Source organism: Tauraco erythrolophus, chromosome 3 (assembly GCF_009769465.1).
Source record: "Tauraco erythrolophus isolate bTauEry1 chromosome 3, bTauEry1.pri, whole genome shotgun sequence".
Taxonomy (NCBI): Eukaryota; Metazoa; Chordata; class Aves; order Musophagiformes; family Musophagidae; genus Tauraco; species Tauraco erythrolophus.
In genome coordinates, this window is record NC_141467.1 from 46947795 (window position 1) to 46969709 (window position 21915).

The following is a 21915-nucleotide window of genomic DNA, read 5'->3' on the forward strand; positions in this document are numbered from 1 at the left end:
AGGATGAGTGCTACCGTGAATCATCAAAATGTGCATCCTAATAGTAGTGTTACACGTTCTAATTGAAAGTCTGCTAGAAATAAAGTGACCTAACATAGCCACAATCAGCTTGGGAGCAGTGTTAAAGAAAAAGAGATGGAACTTAATTTTTCATTTTGACAGGAGATGGTAGAGCCGGCTGGCTTTGCCAGTGCTAGTTTTATTTAAAAGGTTATACTTTAGGTGAAAACATGGCCCCGTTCATTTCATAGGAGCTATGTGAAATCTTGTTTCGTTTCTGTTGCGATACAAGAACATGCAGCCAACAAAAGACGCTGAGTTGATGCCTATTGTCTAACCTATGGAGAAGGACTGGAATAGAGACTAAAAAGAGAAAGTGATGTTCAAGGGGAGAGGTGAAAAAATACTTGTGAGGGATGAAAAGGGTGAAAGCAAAGCCAAGAAAATATTTTTAAAATTATGATGTCCAGATTCCCGTCTGGAGTCATAAAGCTGCATGAACTTCCATCAGCTGAGACTGTTGCAGAGCACAGAGCGTTAAGAGAGAAAGTGATTATGGGCATGCAAAGCCGAGAATAAGTGAAGTGAACAAGCAGAGAACTGAACAGAGTGAATAAGAACAGTTGAAAAAGAAAATAGGTATATTCAGAAGAAAAGCAGGCAGGTGAGGAAAAAAATGAAGACTGTATTGAAGAACATAAGGCAATCTAAAGGTAAGCAAGATACCCTGTGACTGGAACAGTTTTGTAATCTGGATTGTTATTTCTCCATGTTAGCAATCTACTTGTTCTTTTATTTGGAAACAGAGTTGATGTGTGTTCAGCTCATGTTCCAGTTGTATACAGCACCTGTACGGTGACTGTTAAAAGCACTGTATTTAGAAGGAACCCCATGGCTGCCTGTCATTCACCATGGAGCATGCTTTAAATAGATGTAATAGCAAGTCCTGATTCTGGTCAGAAAGTGTTTGATCTACTTTCAGAGAGCTCATGTTGTTTCTCTTGATAATGATATTGATTTGCCGTTTGATGGTGTGAAAAGATAGTGCATCACTGTGCATTCACTGAGGCATCATTAAGGGGACAGATGGACCCAGATGGTCCATCCTGTGTAAGAGACCATGATGATATATTTTCTACCAGATTATATGAACTTTGAACGAGTGGGAATGCAATAGGGTTGCTCAGCTGTCTACATAAAGGTACAATTAAGAAACTTTGCTTGGTGATGAGCCTTGTAAGCCTCAACTCTGTCTCTTCGTCCATCCTCAACAGTGAGCCTACGCAGGTCACCATACTCTATTCTCGTCAGGGGACGACAGAAACCATTGAGGAGGTAGAAGGGGAGCATGAAGAGGAAGGAGCTCATTCTGCATCAAGGCCGGAGGAAGAGGAGATGGAAGATTATAGCCTGGATTCAGAAGGAGCTGCATATACTCCTGATACCGACGTGCCATTGTATTCCACTGTGGATAGCAATGCAGAAGCTCCACCTTCCTACAGCAAAGCTGTCAGCTTTGAACAACTTCCCTTTGGCTCCCCAGATGACTCAGCTGGTAAGAGCCTCATGATGGTGAGCCCAGACGACAGTCGGACGGACAAACTTAATGATACGATTCTTCCTCCGTTGACGCACGAGCTAACAGCTAGTGAGCTGCTTCTGAACAAGTAAGGACCTTCAACGGGGAACAATTGTTGGTCCCAGTCTTTGAAGTTTTGTCATTACTTTGTATTTTTTGTCTCAGAACTAGCCTACAGTTTCTGATACAGACCTTGCGCTAAGTTTGATTTAAGGGAAGAAGCTCATTTCCTGTGCAGTTTTTCTAATTACAGATTTCTAAAATGATTCAGATTCATGTTGGAAAGAATCTCCGCTTTCTCCCCAGATACCACAGCTAATTCTTCCAATTAGCATCGGATTTCTGTTCTGCAATTGTCATGGGGTTGAAGGCTTTTCTAAATATTCCTTGTGGAGAGGGTTTCTCTTCTCCAGGCAACTGTGATTTCAAATATGTTTCCTCCAGGGCTATCTGGGAAAATGTTTCCCCTCTAATTATTTTGGATTACTATAAGGGAAACTCTGACCTTTGGCGAAGTTTTTATTTAAGCCAGTAGGAGCTCAGGGCTATGTAGAGAGACAACCTTTCTAAGTACTTTCATAACGGATAGGATGCTCCCCTCTTTGTCCCTCAGACACTGTGCTCGGTAGCACAACCAGCATGGAGGTGGGGGTGGTGCCGCTGCTCTTCTTCCTCTGCTTTCCAGCCTGACTCAGCTAGGGGAGAGCTTCCCTGAATGCAAGGACAAACTCTTAAACCACAGAAATGCCTTTCAGCCTGACTGCATCTGGAGAGAGATAGGCTGTGTAGATCTGAGTTTGTAGATGCAGTATCTCTTCTTCTGGTTTTCCAGTCATTTTTGCTTTTCAGTGAGATCTCTTCTCAGGCCAGGGCACTCTTCAAGAAAAACAAAGAGAATTGTGAATGCATGTGAAAGTCATACAGTGACTTCTTTTATGTTTATTTGAGTTAGGTAAAAGGGACAAAACTGGACACATCTAATAATCGATGGCATTTATTATGTTCTAACCTTATGTCCTAGGACTATTCATAGCATACATCTCCTGAGGGACCTCTGGAGTTTCTCCAAATTCCCATATGTATTGATAAATCAGATATGAATAGAGACAGGGCCAGACCGGCAGGGTGTGATTTACATGAGATATGTTGGTTGGGCAACTGTAGGAAAGCAGTGCTTCTAGAAGTTCTCAGGCCAGACTGACTGTCTAGGTAAATTAAAAAAAAAACAGCAGAACAGTGCTTTTAGTTATTTTGCCTGAAGTTCTTGTTTTCTGAGCTTAAAATCAGACTATTTGATGATAACACCAAATCCCATCTTTTTTTTTTTTCCCGTTTCAGAAGTTTTTCAGAAGCAGAATTTTATACTTTTTCAAAAGAAAAAATAGTAGCAATTTAAAAAGCAGCTCTTATGAAATTAATTTTCATTTCATTTATGGTACTCTGCTCCTAACAGGATGTTTCACGATGATGAGCTGGAGGAGTCAGAGCAGTTCTATGTCGGTCAGCCTCGAGTCTTGCTTCTTATTTATGCTCTGTACAATACACTGGTGGCCCGGTCAGAAATGGTGTGCTATTTTGTGATCATCCTTAACCACATGGTCTCTGCCTCCATGATAACCCTGGTGCTTCCCATCCTCATATTCCTTTGGGCCATGCTGTCTGTTCCTCGACCAAGCAAACGTTTCTGGATGACAGCCATTGTCTACACTGAGGTATGCTGCTGTTTTTGCAACCCCATGTCTAACACAGAAAAGTTAAGTTGTAGGCTTTGCATGGTCTCTTTTCTGGTTTTGATGTCTAGAATCAGAGGCCTTTGGCCCTTCATGTTAATATATATATTTGCTAAAGTTCTCAGCAATTTCTGTGGTATGAAAAGGTCTTGTTTGTGTTTTTCTTCACTATGATGAGTAACATTATTCCTGGCATGTAAAGCAGTTATCACAAGAACAGACCGTTTGCAAACAGCTACTATATAATTGGTAATCCAGAGACGGTATGCACCGCTTGTGGTATCTCAGGTAGCACTGAGCATGATCTATTGGTAAAAGTTGATTGACTTTATTACTGAGGAAATGTGAACTGTTTTTCCTCTGTAGCAATGAACATGCTTGTTTATCTTGTCATAATACTGACAAAGCAGTCATTTGTCTCCCCTCTTAATGTCACAAGGCTATTATATCTGCCATGCTTATAAAACACCCCAAGTGTGTTGTGTTTCTGAACAGGTGACCATTGTCATCAAGTACTTCTTCCAGTTTGGCTTCTTTCCTTGGAATAAACATGTGGATTACACAAAAGATAAACCTTACCATCCACCCAATATTATTGGCATTGAGAAGAAAGAGGGTTACGTGCACTATGATCTTGTTCAACTCCTTGCTTTATTCTTCCACAGATCCATTTTAAAGGTAATCATGTAGTTTCTTATTTTACATTGAAATTTTAGGTTTAATTTTTCAGTCACTCATGATACAGGAAAGTCACTCATTTGGATATTAGGAAAAATTTCTTCACCAAAACAATTGTCAAGCGTTGGAACAGGCTGCCCAGGGAAGTGATTGAGTCACCATCCCTGGAGATATTTAAAAGACGTGTAGATGTAGTGCTTAGGGATGTGTTTTAGTGGTGGACTTGGCAGTGTTAGGTTTGTGGTTGAACTAGATGAACTTAAAGGTCTTTTCCAACCTAAGTGATTCTATGATTCTATGATATCCCAATACAATGGATTCGTCTTCCCCTTTGTGAACCCATCACTGAGCTTAGCAATGCCTGTGCTAAATACTGTGACAGAAATACAACGTTGAAATGCTCTCTTCTTCTCTTTCCACTAGTGCCATGGGTTATGGGATGAAGATGAGAAAGGAGACAGCTCCAGTAATAAAGAGGATACTGATGATGAGCTGTCTCTGACAGGAGGCAGGAGAGACTCTTCTGCCTCTTTGAAATCTGTCAATCTTGCAGCATCAGTGGAGTCCATCCATGTTCACTTCCCTGAGCAGCAGGCCGCCATCAGGAGGAAGAGCTCTAGTAGCGTATCACAGCTTTCACACAGGTCCAGCTTTTCCTCACACAGATCTAAGAGAGGTAAATGTCATGGCATTTTTGGGATTTGAAGAGCAAACTTTCATTTCCGTAGGATCATCCTGCTGAAGCATTGTGTCCATTGCTGTGTGGAGCCCAGAGCATACTAAATGCTGCTGCTTTTCAATGAGGAAATAGGATATGAACCAAAGTATCTTCATGTTTGACCATACTCCAAGCCTTCTTAAAGTTCAAGTGGAGAGCCATACTTTGTGATTCACTATATTTTTAAAATGACATTATCCAAAAACTGTGAGAGGAATGCTCAGTGTAGCCCAGATCCGGAATTTCTGGTTCAGCATAATTTCCAGCTAGAGAGAATGCAAAGCATATGCGTTTTTCATATCTACATTTGATGATACTTGAAGTGAGAAAAAGTTGTGATTAGGTATACTGAAACAGGTAACCTATACCATCTTGTAAAAAGACAGGCTTACTCTAGCCTGAATGTATATATTATAAATTGAGATGACTGAGTCAGATCAATCAAATACTTGCCTTTATTGCTGGTCTTCTTTTTTCTTTTTTTATAGTTATTAATCAAGTTTTGACCTGCCAGTGATTAAACCTTTAGTGGATGCTCTCAAGATTTTATCATATTGGAAAAAAAACATAGGAATTAATTTCAAAGCTTCTTGCAAATGTAGGACTCATATATGGAATGGAAGTCTCAAGATATATTACTTTCTAGTTTTTATATTTAAACTTTGATTTTGAATTAGCTTCTCTTTCCCTCCCTTTTTTTTCAGGAAGTACCAGTACACGAAACAGCAGTCAGAAAGGAAGCAGTGTGTTAAGCATCAAGCAAAAATCTAGAAAAGAGCTTCTTATGGAAAAGTTTCGAGAACAAATGATCAAAGCCAAGGCCTTTACAATTAAAAAGTGAGCAATGTGAGGAGTTGTGTGGGTTTGGGGGGAGGTTCCAAACAGTAAAGCAGTAAACCAGCATTTTAAAGAGAGCAGGTTACTACTACTGTTAATTCAGGAAGATGAATAGGTACTCATACAGTTCATTGTATGCAGATGCATTCACTCTAACTCCCACCAGCTCAGACAAATCAGACATCAGACAAATCAGCAGTTGTTCAGATAACATCTGCCTGATAAAAAAGCTAAATATGATGTGTGAACTTGGTTGGCTACACATATTCTAATGAACACATGCTTATACAGTGGTTTAGAAGCAAACAAAACAAGGGACTGGTTTCTGTGAAGCCCTCTTAAGGCTATCAGAGTAGATCTTAGATGTTTTTAGAATCACACCAAGCCATTCTTTTCTTAAGTGCAAGTTACAGTGTTGTTAATTCACATTGTGGTCTATGTTGTTTTAGGACTCTCCAGGTGTATGTGCCCATCAGACAGTTTTTCTACAATCTTATTCATCCAGACTACAGTGCGGTGACTGATGTGTATGTGCTGATGTTCCTCGCAGATACAGTGGACTTCATCATCATTGTGTTTGGATTTGGGGCTTTTGGGGTATGTCATAGAGGCATCTATCTGTAAATCCTCAGTAGGATTTACATGCCGTAGATGTTAAGTATCATGTGAGTGTCCTCCTTCCTCAACCACTCTGTTATGTTTTCCTTTTCAGAAACATTCTGCAGCAGCAGATATCACCTCTTCATTATCAGAGGACCAGGTCCCGGAGGCATTTTTGGTGATGGTGCTCATTCAGTTCGGTACCATGGTGGTAGATCGAGCACTGTACCTCAAAAAGACTGTCATGGGAAAGGTCATCTTCCAGGTCATCCTTGTTTTTGGAATACATTTCTGGATGTTCTTTATCTTGCCTGGAGTGACAGAAAGGTATAATCCTTATAATCAGACAATATGGGTCGAATACTGATCCTCTACCAAGTTGTTTGTATTTAAATTTATAATGGTTGTAGCTAAGCTTTGGAATCATGAATTTCTTGGTCTCATGTCTAAGCAGAATGTTGGAGTGCATTTCCACAGCAGAAACTGTGGCTGACATAAGTTTGAGGAAGAATTAATTATATAAGTATGTACAGAAATATTCTTGACTTAGGCCAAAATGTGAGCAGACGAAAGAGAACTTGCCTGTAATTGAGTGATTAGAGCCCTCAGCTGAGACAATGTTGGCCTCTGATTTGATTCCTTACTTCCAAGACTGCTGCATGCTGATTTAGAAGAGTGAGTAGAAAATGTCTCTCTCAGAGTAACTTATAATTTATCACTTTCCTGGAAGGTGTGAACTGTGGATTTAAATCTCTCTAGACTGAGAAATGTCTAAAACCCGTCTCTTCTGAAGGGCAAAAGCTTTTCTCCCCACATGACTCTGGGGGTGATGTGGAGGTGATCATCTGCTGCATGATATCTTCTATCATGTGCCTGGTCAGATTCGCCCCCAAATCTAACATTTCTCGTTACATGGCTCAAGGCAGTTATCAGCTCAGTCTGCAGAGCAGAGGTGTTAAGGTTCCCTCTCTAGTGCTTGGCTGAGTTCCCTCTTACTTAAGACTTTAAATTGCTTTCAAGTATTTACCTCGCTTCGTTGACTATACGGGAAAATTGATTGTGTCACCTGGGCATATTACACTATGTTAACAGTTAAGTTATTTTACTGGGAAAAAAACAGAATTGATGCATAGTGTAAGGAAAGACCGAAAGGTCTGGTTTTGTCTCAAAAACAAATGTTTTATTTTTCCTCAATGCAGTAGTAATTGTGCCCCAACTTGAAAAATACTGCATATTGAGAATTGACATGAAACTTGATTTGGTCACTTGAAAGGCAATATAATCATTTTGACATTTTCTGTGCTTTTATGAAATTTGTATCAAGTTATTAGTCTCAAATCTGCATCTGAAACGTCATGTATTCCTTCGTAGTCAGACTGATTCTTAGAAGCCCCTGCAAATTTCTTAGTGAAAATAGTTTTGCAGGATGTATTTGAAAATATTGGATCATGTCTGCCTCACAAATCCTGTCTATCATGAGACATCTCTTGCAGTTCCACCATGCTGTTGAACTGCAGTCAGAAGTGACATATATTTACCAAGAAGGTCAGGAGGATGGTGCATATGACATGTGAGGAGAGTCTGAGGGAACAAGGTTACTTCAGTCTAGAGAAGAGAAAGTGAAGAGCTGTCTTCATCTACCTGTTAAGAGGGCATCGAGAAGAAGCTAAGCTCTTTTCAGATGGGACAAGAGGCCCTAAGTTGGAAAAAGGGGAAATTCCAGTTAGATGTGATGAAAAATCTTTTCACTATGGTGGTAGTCAAACACTGGAGCAGGTTGCCCAGACAAATTGTGGGATCTCCATCTTCACAGATATTCCAAAATTCAACTGGACTCAATCTGAACGATTTAGTGTAATTAGACCAAATTCAAGCAGGAAAGGGTGAAAAAGATGATCTTCAGAAGTCACTCAAAGTTAAATTCTTGTATGACTTCATGACCTTGGCAGTGCCCCCATGAGCACAGATAGCCATTGCAGCTGCCTAGATTCAGTCCGAAAGTCAGCGCTCTGAAAAGCTAAGAGAAGCAGTGTCTACTCAGGGCTCACAGAGGATGTGCCGTCAGAGGGGCCAAGGGCAGACTGGCCTGTGTTGGGCAGCAAGGCACCTCTAGCATTTGGACGGACAGGGCACTGCCCCAGAGCCCTCACTCTTCAGGTAGCCTATTCCCAGTCTCTGCCCTGTGACCCTGAGGTGACAACAGATGCTGTTTATAGACTTTCTCATCTAAAAAATGAGAAAGTCTTTAAAATGCTGTTTTAACCCTGCAGTGGAGTCAGAAACCAAGGGCTTTTCACAGGATCTCAGGAAGGGGAAACTGCCAGGAGCACCAAACATTTCAAGCTAATCTAGTCATACACAGATACAAAGCTCATCATTTCCCTTTATCTGTCTTTTCCATTACAGGAAATTTAGCTCGAACACAGTTGCCCAGCTCTGGTATTTTGTGAAATGTGTTTATTTCGGCTTATCAGCATATCAGATACGCTGTGGATATCCAACTCGTGTTCTTGGTAACTTCCTCACAAAAAGTTATAATTATGTCAACCTGTTCTTGTTTCAAGGGTAAGTCTAGACCTACTGCCCTCCTCCTTTCTTTATTGAAATAAGGATCTGTTATCATGAGATGCTGGGATTATTCATGACTTCTCTTCACAGGCTGCTGGAAATGAGATAGTAAATTTTGCTCAACACACTCCGTATATGCCATTTGTCTCCTGTAGTCCACAAAAAGTCAGTTTCAGGAATGCAGATTTCAGAAAAATCAGTCTCCCACTCTGTCTGTAGCCAGAAGCCTGACATACCAGTCAGCCCTTCAGGCCCTCTGGAAGTATATTTTTAACACTTCTAAGAAATCACCTCTGTGAACAGAGATAGGGGCTACACATTGTTCTAGAAAACAGGTAATGTTATTTGCTCTGCAGTCCTAAAAAATAGTAAGGCATCAAATCCCAAAGAGATCTTTGAAGCAGTTCTACAGGTTCTACCTCAGCAGGTGAGAAGAATAAAGTGAAAGACAATACGCAAGAGAAATAAGAGCTATGCGTCAAAAAAATATTTCCTTTGTGTATCTTTTGAGAAGTGCTCCATATTTGAAACTCTTCAGGAGTTAGGAGTATTAGTGCAAGTAACAGGCACACCATCACCTCAGAGTGAAAGGTGATGTTAAGGAGGCATACCCCACGCATACCCCACCCTCCGCTCACACTATTACCATGATGTTGTGAATAAGCCAGTTCAAAGCATATACAGATTTCACAGAAAAGCTGGAATAATTTCAGCCTTTCCCAATATTTTCAGTATGGACTTGTTGCATTCAGCGGGAAAAGTTTCAGAAGAAAACTTTCTTCACATGAAATAGTCTTTTTGACCTGGCCAAGCAGGAAAGTGTGAGACTAGAAAAGAGAATGATACACTTTGAACAGCTGCAATATGCATGTTGGTTTCCTGTAAGCCCACCCTCTTCTGCTGCTTAATCCTGAGTCATAACGCCCAATTCCATATGCATCTGAGGACTGCCCACCTACTGTAAAGGAGCTGTGAACCACTTGGTGTAAAGAAGTAAAAAACAAATTGCCAGTATCCTGTGGAAAGGATGTTCCTCTACTCCATTCCCAGATCAGAGGAATTTGAGGATAGGAGAAAGTCTGTCTTGTACCACATCAGTGGCTCAGTCACAATTAGTGGGCATAAGGATGCAAAGGCATGTTTATGGCCTGACAAGGACATCTTGAGGAACGTGAGCTGTGGCAAAAGATACCACTCCTAAAACGTCAGTACTAGCTGTGCAATCGTAGGATATGATTGTGTTTGCAAAATCTCCCATTAAACTGTCTTTTAACATTGGCTTAATTCTCCCTCTTGTCATGTATATGCTTACTGTGCTCGTTTAATGCGATCCCCTGCATTTCTGATGAGTTATCTGCTGTGGTCTCCCTTCAGGTTCCGCCTGGTTCCGTTTTTGACTGAGCTGAGAGCAGTAATGGACTGGGTTTGGACTGATACCACTCTCAGTCTTTCCAGCTGGATCTGTGTTGAAGATATCTATGCTCATATATTCATCCTGAAGTGTTGGCGAGAGTCAGAAAAAGTAAGGAAGCCCCATACGAGTGATCCAGGCCGCCTGTCCCTCACGCAGAAATGAAGAGAAATAATCACGAGTCCCTAAATAATTGGGAAATCCACCATAAAGGCAGTTTGTTAGAAGATACACCTGGCGTTTATGTTCAGAAATATTCAGACTATTGGGTACTTTATGTTAGTTGGCAGTAACTGCAAGTGAAATTTCAAATGGCTTCTCTTTTGTGCCTAGCTGATTTTTCCACCGTTAACGTGAATTCCACAAGCATACGCCTGCTAGCTTAATTGCAAGTCTGAGTTTCAAGGCCGGGGTTGAAGGTCCTGGTATTCACACAGGTTCACTTTGTCCATAACAACTAAACGAGTAACCCGCAGTACCAGGAAGACTGTAGCTGGAGAGAAAGTCCAGTAGAAGGCAGAGCTTGTGCCTCCATGGTGTAGGTCCCAGGGACACCTGGTTCACATAACCGCAGAGGGAACTCAGCTGGCTCCTTTATCTCGGGAGAGTCCTTGCACATCCAGAACTGAACTGCAGGCCGGATAAACCCACCATTTGTCTGACTGAAATTTCGGTCTCTTTAAATCATTTAAGCTTCAGTTCAAATTAAACTTGCAAATTCTGGATTCCCTATAACCGCTATAAAGATTGCAACCATATGCTTGCTTATTTTGCCAATTTGAAAAAGAAATTAAGCATTCTTTTAAGAGTGACCCAACCAGTCAGAAATTGTACATCTGCAATGAAATGGCTGTATTTTTAAGTGTTACTGACGTATTTCAACTTTTATTATAATCCTGTCTCTTAATGGCACTTACTTTCCAAGTATGTCACTTAGATTAACTCAGAGCTGAAGCGCACACAAATCTTGTATATAGGCTTTTTTTATATGACTTCCATGTCTGCCATGAATGGAGTGTCATCAGAGGTGTCAGGAGTCAGAGAAATAATAATCCAGGTCCACTTTGATTGTCCATCTCACTGCATTTTTTTTTTTATGCTACAACAGGATCACTCTGCATTATAAGTAGCATAGGTCTGACGTGGGAAGACTTCCAAGTCTAAGTTAGCAAGTGTGTGCTAGTGCCATGTAGCAAAATAACTACTCGTAACTTTTTGAGTGTTGTTCAAGGTACTTTGACTGCTAGAGGCTCTCTGAGCTGTTCTGTAACAGCATTAAAGGTGCCTGAACTAATCTCACACAGATAAATAGTATACCCCTGGTGATCTTGATATGATATTTTAATGAAAACAGTATTCTGTAGTGCAACACAAATGACTTGATACGCTGCTTTTGAAAAGTAACTAATTTATTTCAAATATAGCATTGTATTACAAATTTAATATTCTCCTGGGGCTTTATGGATTCATGTTGTAAAGCAAGAACAATTTCCTGAAAGCCAGATTCCTGGCATGTGTTTGAGGTGCAGTGCAATACAATGCATCTTTGTTTTGCACATGCAGTATGCAGTGTGTGAAAGACAGAATTCTAAAACACTGTGCAGAGTTAAATATTATAAGAGAATACACAAAAATAAGTTACAGTGATGGTAAGGGATTTTACAAGAAGATGAAGCTATTGAAGTATTCAATCACGAGACCAATAACAGAGGGCAGAAATTATGGACAAGGCAGAATAGCTGTGCTGTGTGATCTGCTTTGAAAGGAGAAGGATAAAAGCAAACTAACTTTTGGTCTCAGAAGCTAAGAAAGGGAAGGATGTTACATCAGCACTATGAAGACTTTAGGAACAGCAACAAAACTTTAAACTTTATTTTAATGCAGTTGGTGTGGGATTCTGTAGAAACAGATTGAATCAAGCCTGTGAACAACTCTTAGAAACACTGTATGTGAGGTGTGAAATGAATGTGGAGATGCTGCAATATCAGACAATCCTACTGATTGTGCGTGCCAGTTACTGGCAAACAGTTTTTTTTCCCCTGAAATACAGTTTGCAGCATTTCAAGAGGATTTCTACCTTAAGGAGTTTTGAGATAAAACATTTTGGAAAGACGAATACAAGAAAATGGGTCACTCGCATTATCAGTTTTTTGAACAAATTGTTGTATCACTGTTGCTGCTATTATTTTACATTTCATTCCTGTGAGTTCATGCTCGTGTTCATTCAGACAAAAAATTCAAATTACCATACCCAATTTTTCTCTTCTTTGTGGTTTTGAGGAATCAAAACCACAGAGGTTTACAGTATTTTTCACACCAGACACACACTTGACATGGGATCATTTGGCACTTTTCTGTATTGTCACCAGAAATTCAGTGTCTGTGCAGGTTTGAGGTTTGGCTAAAAATCTCAAAGTAACTGGCCTGACAATGGGTAGCAAATTACCACAGAAGATGGGAAGCCTTAAAATCATTATATATTCACCCATCAAATCATACCAAGTATAATTCTGATAGAAGAGACATAACCGTGTTCCTGTTTGCTTTTGCAGAGATATCCCCAACCAAGAGGCCAGAAGAAAAAAAAAGTTGTGAAGTATGGAATGGGTGGCATGATTATCATCTTGCTGATTTGTATTGTCTGGTTCCCACTGCTCTTCATGTCTTTAATCAAATCTGTTGCAGGCATCACCAACAAGCCTCTAGATGTATCAATCACAATAACTCTAGGAGGTTATCAGGTAAAAAAGAAGACTAAAAGCAAAATCTATTTTTGCACTGTGTTTCCTTGTGCTGTTTCTTATTCCCTTCATTGCATTGGACTCTCCTGCCTTATGCAAGAGATCAGACAAGCTCTCCCAAATGATCCCTTTTGGGTTTAGAAACATGTTAGTTTATCACTGATGTAAAATATTATCTTAATTTGCAAGTTAAAACCAGAACCTACTGCAGTGTAATCTGAATAAATTATCCTATATCAGTTACACTCAGATAACTGCCTAAAGGTCCACATGGTAAATACAAGATAATTGGAGGTAGCTTGCTTCTCAGTGGAATAAGATTGCAACCTCCTGCTACTGAATTGAGTGCCATAATTGTCTTGGATTGCGACGCGCAGGATGCTGTACTGTGCACGTAGCAGCTGATGTGAAGTAAATGTGACAAGTGTATGTTCTTTTGTTTCCCAGCCTATTTTTACAATGAGTGCTCAACAGAGTCAGCTGAAGGATTTGAATCAGACTGGTTTCAATGCTTTTCTGGGAAGCTATAGGGGTAACACTGTAAGTGAAATGTGGAATACCTCATTACTTAAAAATGTGTGCATGTTTCCATGGAGGTCTTTTGTGAGTTTTGTTTGTGTGGTTATAAATGGTCGTCATTTGGAAGATGTTTCCGTAAAGAAGGTTTGCAGGAGTAAAGGTTCAAACAAATCATTTGCCAGGACAGGGCTGGGTTATAGTGAGATAAGTTACCATTGATTGAGACATCTTTGTACAAAATCATGGAAGACAGAAACCCTAGTTGTCCTGTTACCTGAATAAAAACCTCCCCTCTAAATGTCACAAACCTTCAGGAGACATGATACTGTTAATGTACTGCCAAAACAAACGTACTATGGGGACACAACAGCGTTGGCATTTCTAAGCCCAGTGCTCCTTCCTATAGGACACACAGCTTTCACCTCCCAGTGAGGAGATGTGGTGCTGTCAAAAGAAAGTTTGTATGGCATAGAAAAGTTTTGACATTAAGATGTCAAACCATAGACATTTGAACATAGTCTCACTGTTTTGTGGTGCAACATAGAATCATAGAATGATTTGGGTGGGAAGGGACCTTAAAGATCATCTATTCCCAACCGCCCTGCCATGGGCAGGGACACCTTCCCTTAGATGAGTTTGCTCAAAGCCTCATCCAGCCTGGCCTTGAACACTTCCAGGGATGGGACATCCACAACTTGTCTGGGAAACCTGTTCCACCCTGCTTCACCACCCTCATAGTGAAAAATTTCTTCCTAATATCTAATCTAAATCTACCCTCTTTCAGTGCACAAGATTATCACAAGTTTCTACAGGAAAACAGCTAGTAATTAGTAGAAGCTGTTGCATTACTAAAGTAACTGGAGTTTGATCAGATATAACTTTAACAGAAGAGCTTGATTCTAGCCCATTCAAGAATTAACATTTTTTTTTATATTAGATCCTACCAAATAGCCCATATATTGTGGCAGATCCACTGTGGAAGTTACCAGTTTCAAGTTGCGTTATCCTTTGCAGATGTCTTTCTCTGCAGAAAGATGCTTAACAAAAGTCAGAGTAAAATTTTAAATTAAGTTTAAATAGACTCTACAGAGTTTACCTGATGAACTTTCAGACTCACTTTGACCTACGTGGCCGTCATTCTTCCAACAGTGGGGCCAGTTTGGTTTTGCCCTCTTAGCTTGGCTATACTTTGTTTATTCCCCTTCTCATCAAAAGCCCCAGATGGTACTTGATGCAAATCAGTGCACTTAAAATTAATCAACATTTACAATTCTGCATGACTGGTAAATGTGGCTCTATGTCTTGTAAATATCACCACACTGAAGTTTTCCTCTTCTGCATTTACAGGCTGCTTTGCAGTTTCTAGAGGGCTATGGAAAAGAAGATATAACTCTAGCAGATCTAGAGGGAAATTCAAACTCTTTATGGACCATCAGCCCTCCCAGTAGAGAGAAAATGATACAGGGACTGCTGGATTTTTCAGCTGAGTTCACTGTGGTTCTTTCATGGAGCATTCAAAGGTAATTAACATGGCTGTTATGAGGGTGATGGATAGTTTGCCAAACGTTTTCTCAGCAGAACAGTCCCATGCTGCGTTTTTGGTTTATTTTTTCAGCAAATTCTATTGTACTGTAGAGCGAAAAAAAAATGAAAATGGGAGGGAAAGAGACAGAGGGAAGTGACCTTTATTACCCAGGAAAATATTTGTTGCCTGCAGTTCTCAAAAAGTTAAAAGAGAAGTGGAGCCACTTCCAAGTACATTATTTAAAAATACAGTGTGAAGTTTTCAATGGGACTTGAGGGGAAGAAGAGAAAAGTAAGAAAATTTTAGCCAGTTTTAGACAGACATGTTCAAATAAACTGTCCCAAACAATCACCTTGTTAGCATTTATGGGAACTGAATACTTAGACCTAGTTAAGGCAGAAAAACTATGAGGAAATACAAACGGAAGGGTTGGTCCTCTTAAAGGGAGTCTGGAACTGACACTATTTTTCAAATATGCATATACTCAGAGACTTTGTTATGCAAATAGCATAACAGTGGCACAGATCCATTTTGTCCAGACCTTTGCCTGTTTACTTGTGGTTCTTTTGATCTCAGTGAACTATTACTTCACAACAAAGTTTTTTGCAAGAGACAGTCTAGAATGTAAAGTAGTTGCATGCGGGCTAGAGCACACCCAGCCACCGAGGTGGTTTGTTGGCTACTGTCTGCCAGCTGGGATCCCTGTAGACTGCTGGATTAAACTGGAGTTAAGTCACTACTCCATGGAAATTAAGTATCTTTGCAGCCTCAGTATCCACCTATTCCGTTGGAAGTAGACACTGGATTGTTATAGCAATCGTGAGCAAAAGACTACGCACAAGAAGCAGGTCAGCTGAATCACTGTGGGAGCTCTGAACATGCTGGGTCAGTCCTTCCACAGTCAAAAATAGGCTTGTAATGAATCTGCACCCTTAGTTCAACTTTATTTGACCCCCCTAATTTTCCTGGAAGCATACACTGTTAGCTAGTGAATTACATCAGTCCATCATTTCTGAACCTTATATTAAATTTTAATACTGCAACTCAGTTTGCTCATATGCTTGCATAACTACAAACATTCATATGCTGAGTTGAAGTTGAAAGAGACTTTTTTCACCCTCAAATTCTATCCTGTGGATTACGTTGTGACCGTGAATGACTGAAAGTGGTAAAGACTTACCACAGTAACCTTCCACTTTTTTTCCGTAAAGGGAAACTGCTGTCTTTCATCTAGGCCAGGAGACCACAAGCAGCTGTAAGATGAGCCTTTTGTGTCGCTCAGGCAGCATATGCTCTTTCTGCCTTTGCAGATCATCTGCCAGGGACGTTTCTCTGCAGCTCCAACAGCCCAGGAGCTGCCTCAGCCAGCGGCTGCCTCCCAACCACAGGGCACAGCACAAGGCGTTGTGCTAAAGCTGATCCTGCCCCAGCTGTGTGCTGCAGCTGGTGTGAAGACTGGAGGGAGGTGTGAGGGTCCTCTCAGCCTGTTAGCCACAGATTCTTGCTGGGCTGAGCTGGGATTTTGGGAAGCTGTAGCTGAATGCAGCATCCTTAGCTGCCCTGGCACAGAATGTGTGGTAAAGCAGACGGTCCTGTTGCCTGAAGTCAGAGCAGGCAGTCTCTTCCCCGTTCTGTTTTGACTGATGTAATGAGCAAAATTTTATTAACGTGTCATCGTTGTCCTGTAATACATACAAAGGCATAGTCAGTTAGGAAGATACACCTTTAAGGCAGCTACACATCCTCCCTGGGAAAACACGCCATCTCGAGTAGGGGTAGCATGATGCGGGCTTTAGCAAAGATTGGATAGGCATGGTCAGTGCAGTTAGATGGTTAGACAACTAGCTCTAACATTCAGCAAACAAGTGTTTAGGTTATGCTTTCATCTTAGGTTGACAATGTGTCTTCCTTTTTACTTACAACAGGAATCTCACCCTTGGTGCCAAAGCCGAGATAGCATCAGATAAACTTACCTTTGTCCTACCAGAGAACACCAGAAGAGAGATTGCTACAATGATGTCCGGACAGCAACTGAAAAAGGTGTAAGTTATTTTCTTTGCCTATTTATATGCAAACCTTCCTCTTTTAAACTATATTTTCTAAGGAGGTCAGGCTTGTGCAACTGTATCATTTATGTGCCCATCTATCCCTTGTTCACAGAGACCAACAGCACTGAAGTCACATAATAGTAACACTAAAGGTAAAAGCTTGTTTCTTATGATAAATGTAGGCTAAGATGACTGCGAACACAGAACACCACCAACAAGCATGGTGAAGCTGTTAGTTATTTTGATTTATTGGTTGAGCACAAATTCATTACAGTGTATTCACAGTTAAACTCTCCTTTGAGTTATTTCAGTTCAACTCTACCTGAGGATGTTGGATTGGTGATTTTTTTGTTCTAAATAACCATCCAGACTGTATTTCTCTTTGTTATTTTTGAATAGATTGACAAGGAGGTGTTAAATCACCGCCGTCAAAGGACCACATCTGCAGTCATTTCTGACATCAGATCTTTTCCTGTAATGGAAATACACAAGGCAGAAAGAGCATGCTCTTCATATGAATATCAAACATTATTCTATGGATATAGCCTTGTAGCATTAACAGCAGTGGTGCCTCCATCTAGATTTGAAAGGAGTCTGGCTCTACCTCTTCCACCTGCTCACTGGGGATCACTTTACAGCAGTAGTCTCTATAAATACTGCTAAGCCAACATGTCATCCCTGAAGGCCATCTGATCTGATTTGTGGCCACAAGAGTTGAAAAGTTAAAGCTGAGGCCAACCGGGATAGTGAAAGCTCTGAGAGGTTCATAACTGTTAGTAGGTGGAAATGAAATTTGTCTTTTATGTGCTCTGCTATTTTTGTGCACCTACACACGCTTGTGTACCCAAACAGACTGCTGTTGCACATCTGATCATCGCATTTAAAAACTATTTTATGCGTCTTTTATTTTTGTGCTGTGTGAGGACACAGGAATATTTCCTGAGGTGATGTAGTGCCAAGGAGGGTAGATTTTTCTCTTTTGTGGAAAGAGGTAATTTGTTAGTAATTCTCTCTTTGCAGGAGGCAAGCAGTAACATGGAAGCTATACCTGCATTTGCCTGTGTTGAAAAAAACATTGTTAATTTGAGCTTTTTTTACTTTGTCTTAGAGGAAAAATGATTGTGGCAGCTAGTAGCCATTTGATTACTTCAGCAGGGAGCCTCCTGCCACCTCCTTTGCGGGGACAACTTAGCTGCTGAGCTCTTACCTAACTTTTGGGCCCGCTGGAGTGATCAGGAGCGATTTTAAACTGGCCACCTCTGTTCTTCCTCAGCCTGATGTATGCAATGTAGCAAAGTGCCACAGGACTTCCCTGATTTCTCCCCTTCCCTAGAATTCTTCAGTCATTTGAGGAAAAAGTTAGGATGGTATCTCTGCTTTTAATGAAATGCCTCTCTCTGTGGATGCTGGTTATTTATTCCCACTTAAAGTGATTTAGTTTTGAGTCCAATGGATGAACTTGTACAAACATCTTTCTTTTTAAGTTTGAAATCCTCCTGCAAACTGTAAAAATACTTCCCAATAAAAGATTCTGGCAAAAATTCTCACTCTTTTCAGGTGTTCTTAATGAAACATCTTGCAATTCCAAAGTGATAACTGTTCTCACCACATATTTTTCTAGCTACATATTTCTCTAGCTTGTTTAGTACTGGTGATGTGTTGCCTTTCTTTGTGCTTCTTATATAGCTGACTATAAAAGCAGCTTTGTTCAAAAGGGGAACAAAATATAAAGTCTACATTCCTTGCAAACACACATGCCCCAGGTGTGTGTGATTCATGGTGTGTGAATGGTGACATTGTGGATGGAGCTCCCTGCTGAAGTACTGACAGAACATAGTTAATAAATCCAGCTAACTTTCAGATGTGACATCTGAACACTATAAAATCATAGCTTAAGCCAAGAATTACTGGGAACTGTGTATAGCCCTGTTAGGTATTTCTAAATTATTTTAGAGGTATAAAAATATGAAATATTTGCTTTCTCATTTTTTCCAGAACATTAGAGACAGTGTACCCATACTACATCAAGGCTCCTAGTGATTCTCTGGCAAAACCTATAAAGCAGCTATTGACAGGTATGTGTCCAGACCATGGAAAACAGAGTATGGTTGAAAGAAGTGCAACGTAGCACTCAACACTTGCACATTCACTGAGCTCTTCTGGGGCACCTCAGGCTGAATTGCTCTTACAATAGTTTCTACCTGGTGCCTGCAAGCTTGAGGAGAGATGAGGTAATACAGTATAAGGCAGCAATTGCATCTGGATGTATTTTAGCGTTGTATTTAATAATAAGAACTTGAAGGATGAAGTCCGGCTCCTTTTCTACAAGTCTGCTCTCAGGAACTGTTTTGCCTTGTTTTCTGAGGAAGTGATGGCAAGTTTCACTTCTCCACATCTCCCTGCTACCTTACAGCAAACAGTCTATAGCACTGCATGTCTACAAACGTAGCTCCTCGGCTTAGATAGTGACACTGAATGATTATATTTTTTTTAGCTATTCTTTTCTTATTGGCTACAAAGAATCCAGTTCAGATAAATCATTGCGTTTCAGAGTGCTGTTACCCAATCAGAATGCATACAGGTACTCACAGACATACAGAATATATGTGTGCATGTGAAAAACCTGTTGGATGGAAGAGTAGGAACAAGTCTTTATCTAAGATCACTTTTCTAGCAGAGTTTAAATTTGATGTTCAAGCGTAGCAGTAGTACTATGTAGTACATTACAGTTCAAAGTTCAGTGAGCATGATTAGATTAGTCGGGAAAAGTGATTCTGGAGGCTGAACCTAGCTCTATAAGTAGCAATAAGTTACAAGTCAGGTCCTGCCCTAAAGAGCTCCTAATTTGAGATTCTTCAAAAGGGCTTTAAGGTATACGCTGCTAACGTACATTCCCCAGAAATCAGGAGGGCCGGAGTTCACCTCCTGTCTCTGTGATCAGTATGCACAATAGGATAGTATGCTTTTCTTGATATAGGAGAATAACATATTTTATGTGAAGACATAAATGATTTACAGTGATAGTTTCACCATACAGAAGCTGACCACTATCCCTCCAGGTTAAATATGTTTCTTTAGGCCTGAAATGCAGACATGCTGACTATCTCTGATACTTTGGCCTGAAAATATTGAAATGATTTGGCAGTTGTACAGAAGAAAATGTAGATGATATGAAACATTTTATTTATGCAGCGCACATTCAGATGAGATTTTCAGAAGAAAAACCACAGAAGCCTAGATAATTATACTTTGGTACAGACATAATTTAAAATGGGTTTTAGGAGAATTATAACAAACATTTACTCCTACGTTGCTCAGTCGTGTCGTACAGATGTTTGAAGTATCTGACTCAAACCAGTTTGACTTTTGCAGTTCTTGGTATGTGTATTAATATGTCTTTTTTTTCAATAGGCTGTGGGTGGGAAAACATTACACTTTCCCTGGTCAAAAACGTGTCCGATGAGGGAGTTCGAGAGTGGTGGGTTTTGAATCAGCTTGGAAAAAGATACAAAACATCTGAAGAGAGTCTTGAACTCTTCATATTCAGTGATAAAGTCAGTCCACCAAGCCTTGGATTCTTGGCTGGTTATGGGTAAGAAGGAATCTTTATGTAAAATTAAAATAATGTAGATAAGATAGAAGTAGAGGTGACTTTATTTTCTGGTTTGGGGGTTTTATTTCTTTTTCGTTGTTGTAATATTTGAACATTGCAACATTTTGAAAAGGGTTTTTGTGAGATTTTCAAATTCGTGTCTATTAATGTTATCTATAGAAGGCCTCATATTTATAAGGAATGGTATTACCCTTGACACCTGCTCTCCAGTGGGGAAAAAAAAAAAAGGCAGAAGCACCCTTCACATCAATTTCCTATTGAAGTAAAATTTTTCAAAAGATATTAGTTTAGCTACAGGTCAAGTTCTGGCCAAACTCTGCCCGGTTTTGATGACCTTCCCAATATTGTAGCCAGGACTCTGGGTTTGAAACAGTTACGAAATACAGATCCACAGACAGAGGAAGGCGGGAGACTGTGCCTTCCCAGGAGATATGCCCTTCTGGCATGATTTTGGAGAACTCCTCCTAGGAGGATTATCAGGGGAGGACAGGTAAACATTAGTCTGGCACCAGTTACACGTACTTTAATTAAAAATATTAGATATGAAACCTGACAGATCATTTGCCTTTAGCAGCCAACAGTTGTCAGATTTCCCATTGTGACTTCCAAGCTGTAGCAGACAGGACATGAGACCATCAGTGACTGGGGGTTAAACCATTTAAGTCAGGAGCCTCAGTTGTTTATGTTCCCACATTTCTGTGGTGTTTGAAAAGACCTTATTTTCCTTCATCCTGCAGCACAGGGGAAACAAGATCCTAATTAGAAATTAATGTTCACTCAACTGACAGACTATGCTTAGCTACGTAGATGAGCTCCCTCACACTTGGCTGACCTTTTTTCAAGGCAAGATTTGAACTCTTTCTTTTCTTTCTTTTCAGCATCATGGGACTATATGCCTCGGTTGTCCTGGTGATAGGGAAATTTGTCCGTGAGTTTTTCAGTGGGATCTCTCACTCCATCATGTTTGAGGAGCTACCCAATGTAGACCGAATCTTGAAGTTGTGTACTGACATTTTCTTAGTGCGAGAGACTGGAGAACTGGAACTAGAAGAAGACCTGTATGCCAAATTAATATTCCTGTATCGCTCACCAGAGACTATGATCAAGTGGACTAGGGAAAAAACTAATTGATCTCTTTGATGTTACACTGCAAATCAAGTTGATTTCATCTGAATTTTAAAGGAAAAAAAAAAAAGCACAATATTCTCTTAAGAGCTAAGCCTTTTATAGTTAGGTAGCAATGATTTTTCACTGAAGGAGTCCTGGAAGCTACAGCCTTAGGAATCCATGCTGCCTTTCAAATTAAGGATCAACAGTGCAGAAGGTTGGATGATTTGTTGTTTTTAAT

General features: G+C 40.2%; 1 protein-coding gene across 3 annotated transcripts in view; it reads left to right on the forward strand.

The window, feature by feature from the left end:
• PIEZO2 (piezo type mechanosensitive ion channel component 2) overlaps nt 1-21698 on the forward strand; it is a 319421-nt gene extending 297723 nt beyond the window's left edge. For all 3 annotated transcript variants that reach the window (XM_086609198.1, XM_086609196.1, XM_086609197.1), the window contains 16 exons: nt 1275-1667; nt 3033-3291; nt 3805-3987; nt 4411-4663; nt 5410-5542; nt 5992-6139; nt 6255-6469; nt 8549-8707; nt 10085-10232; nt 12674-12862; nt 13310-13402; nt 14729-14901; nt 16832-16948; nt 18950-19029; nt 20366-20546; nt 21446-21698. In XM_086609198.1, the coding sequence (XP_086465324.1) occupies nt 1275-1667; nt 3033-3291; nt 3805-3987; nt 4411-4663; nt 5410-5542; nt 5992-6139; nt 6255-6469; nt 8549-8707; nt 10085-10232; nt 12674-12862; nt 13310-13402; nt 14729-14901; nt 16832-16948; nt 18950-19029; nt 20366-20546; nt 21446-21698 (2977 nt within the window). The remainder of the gene's footprint in view (nt 1-1274; nt 1668-3032; nt 3292-3804; nt 3988-4410; nt 4664-5409; nt 5543-5991; nt 6140-6254; nt 6470-8548; nt 8708-10084; nt 10233-12673; nt 12863-13309; nt 13403-14728; nt 14902-16831; nt 16949-18949; nt 19030-20365; nt 20547-21445) is intronic.
• The last annotated feature ends 217 nt before the right edge of the window (nt 21699-21915 follow it).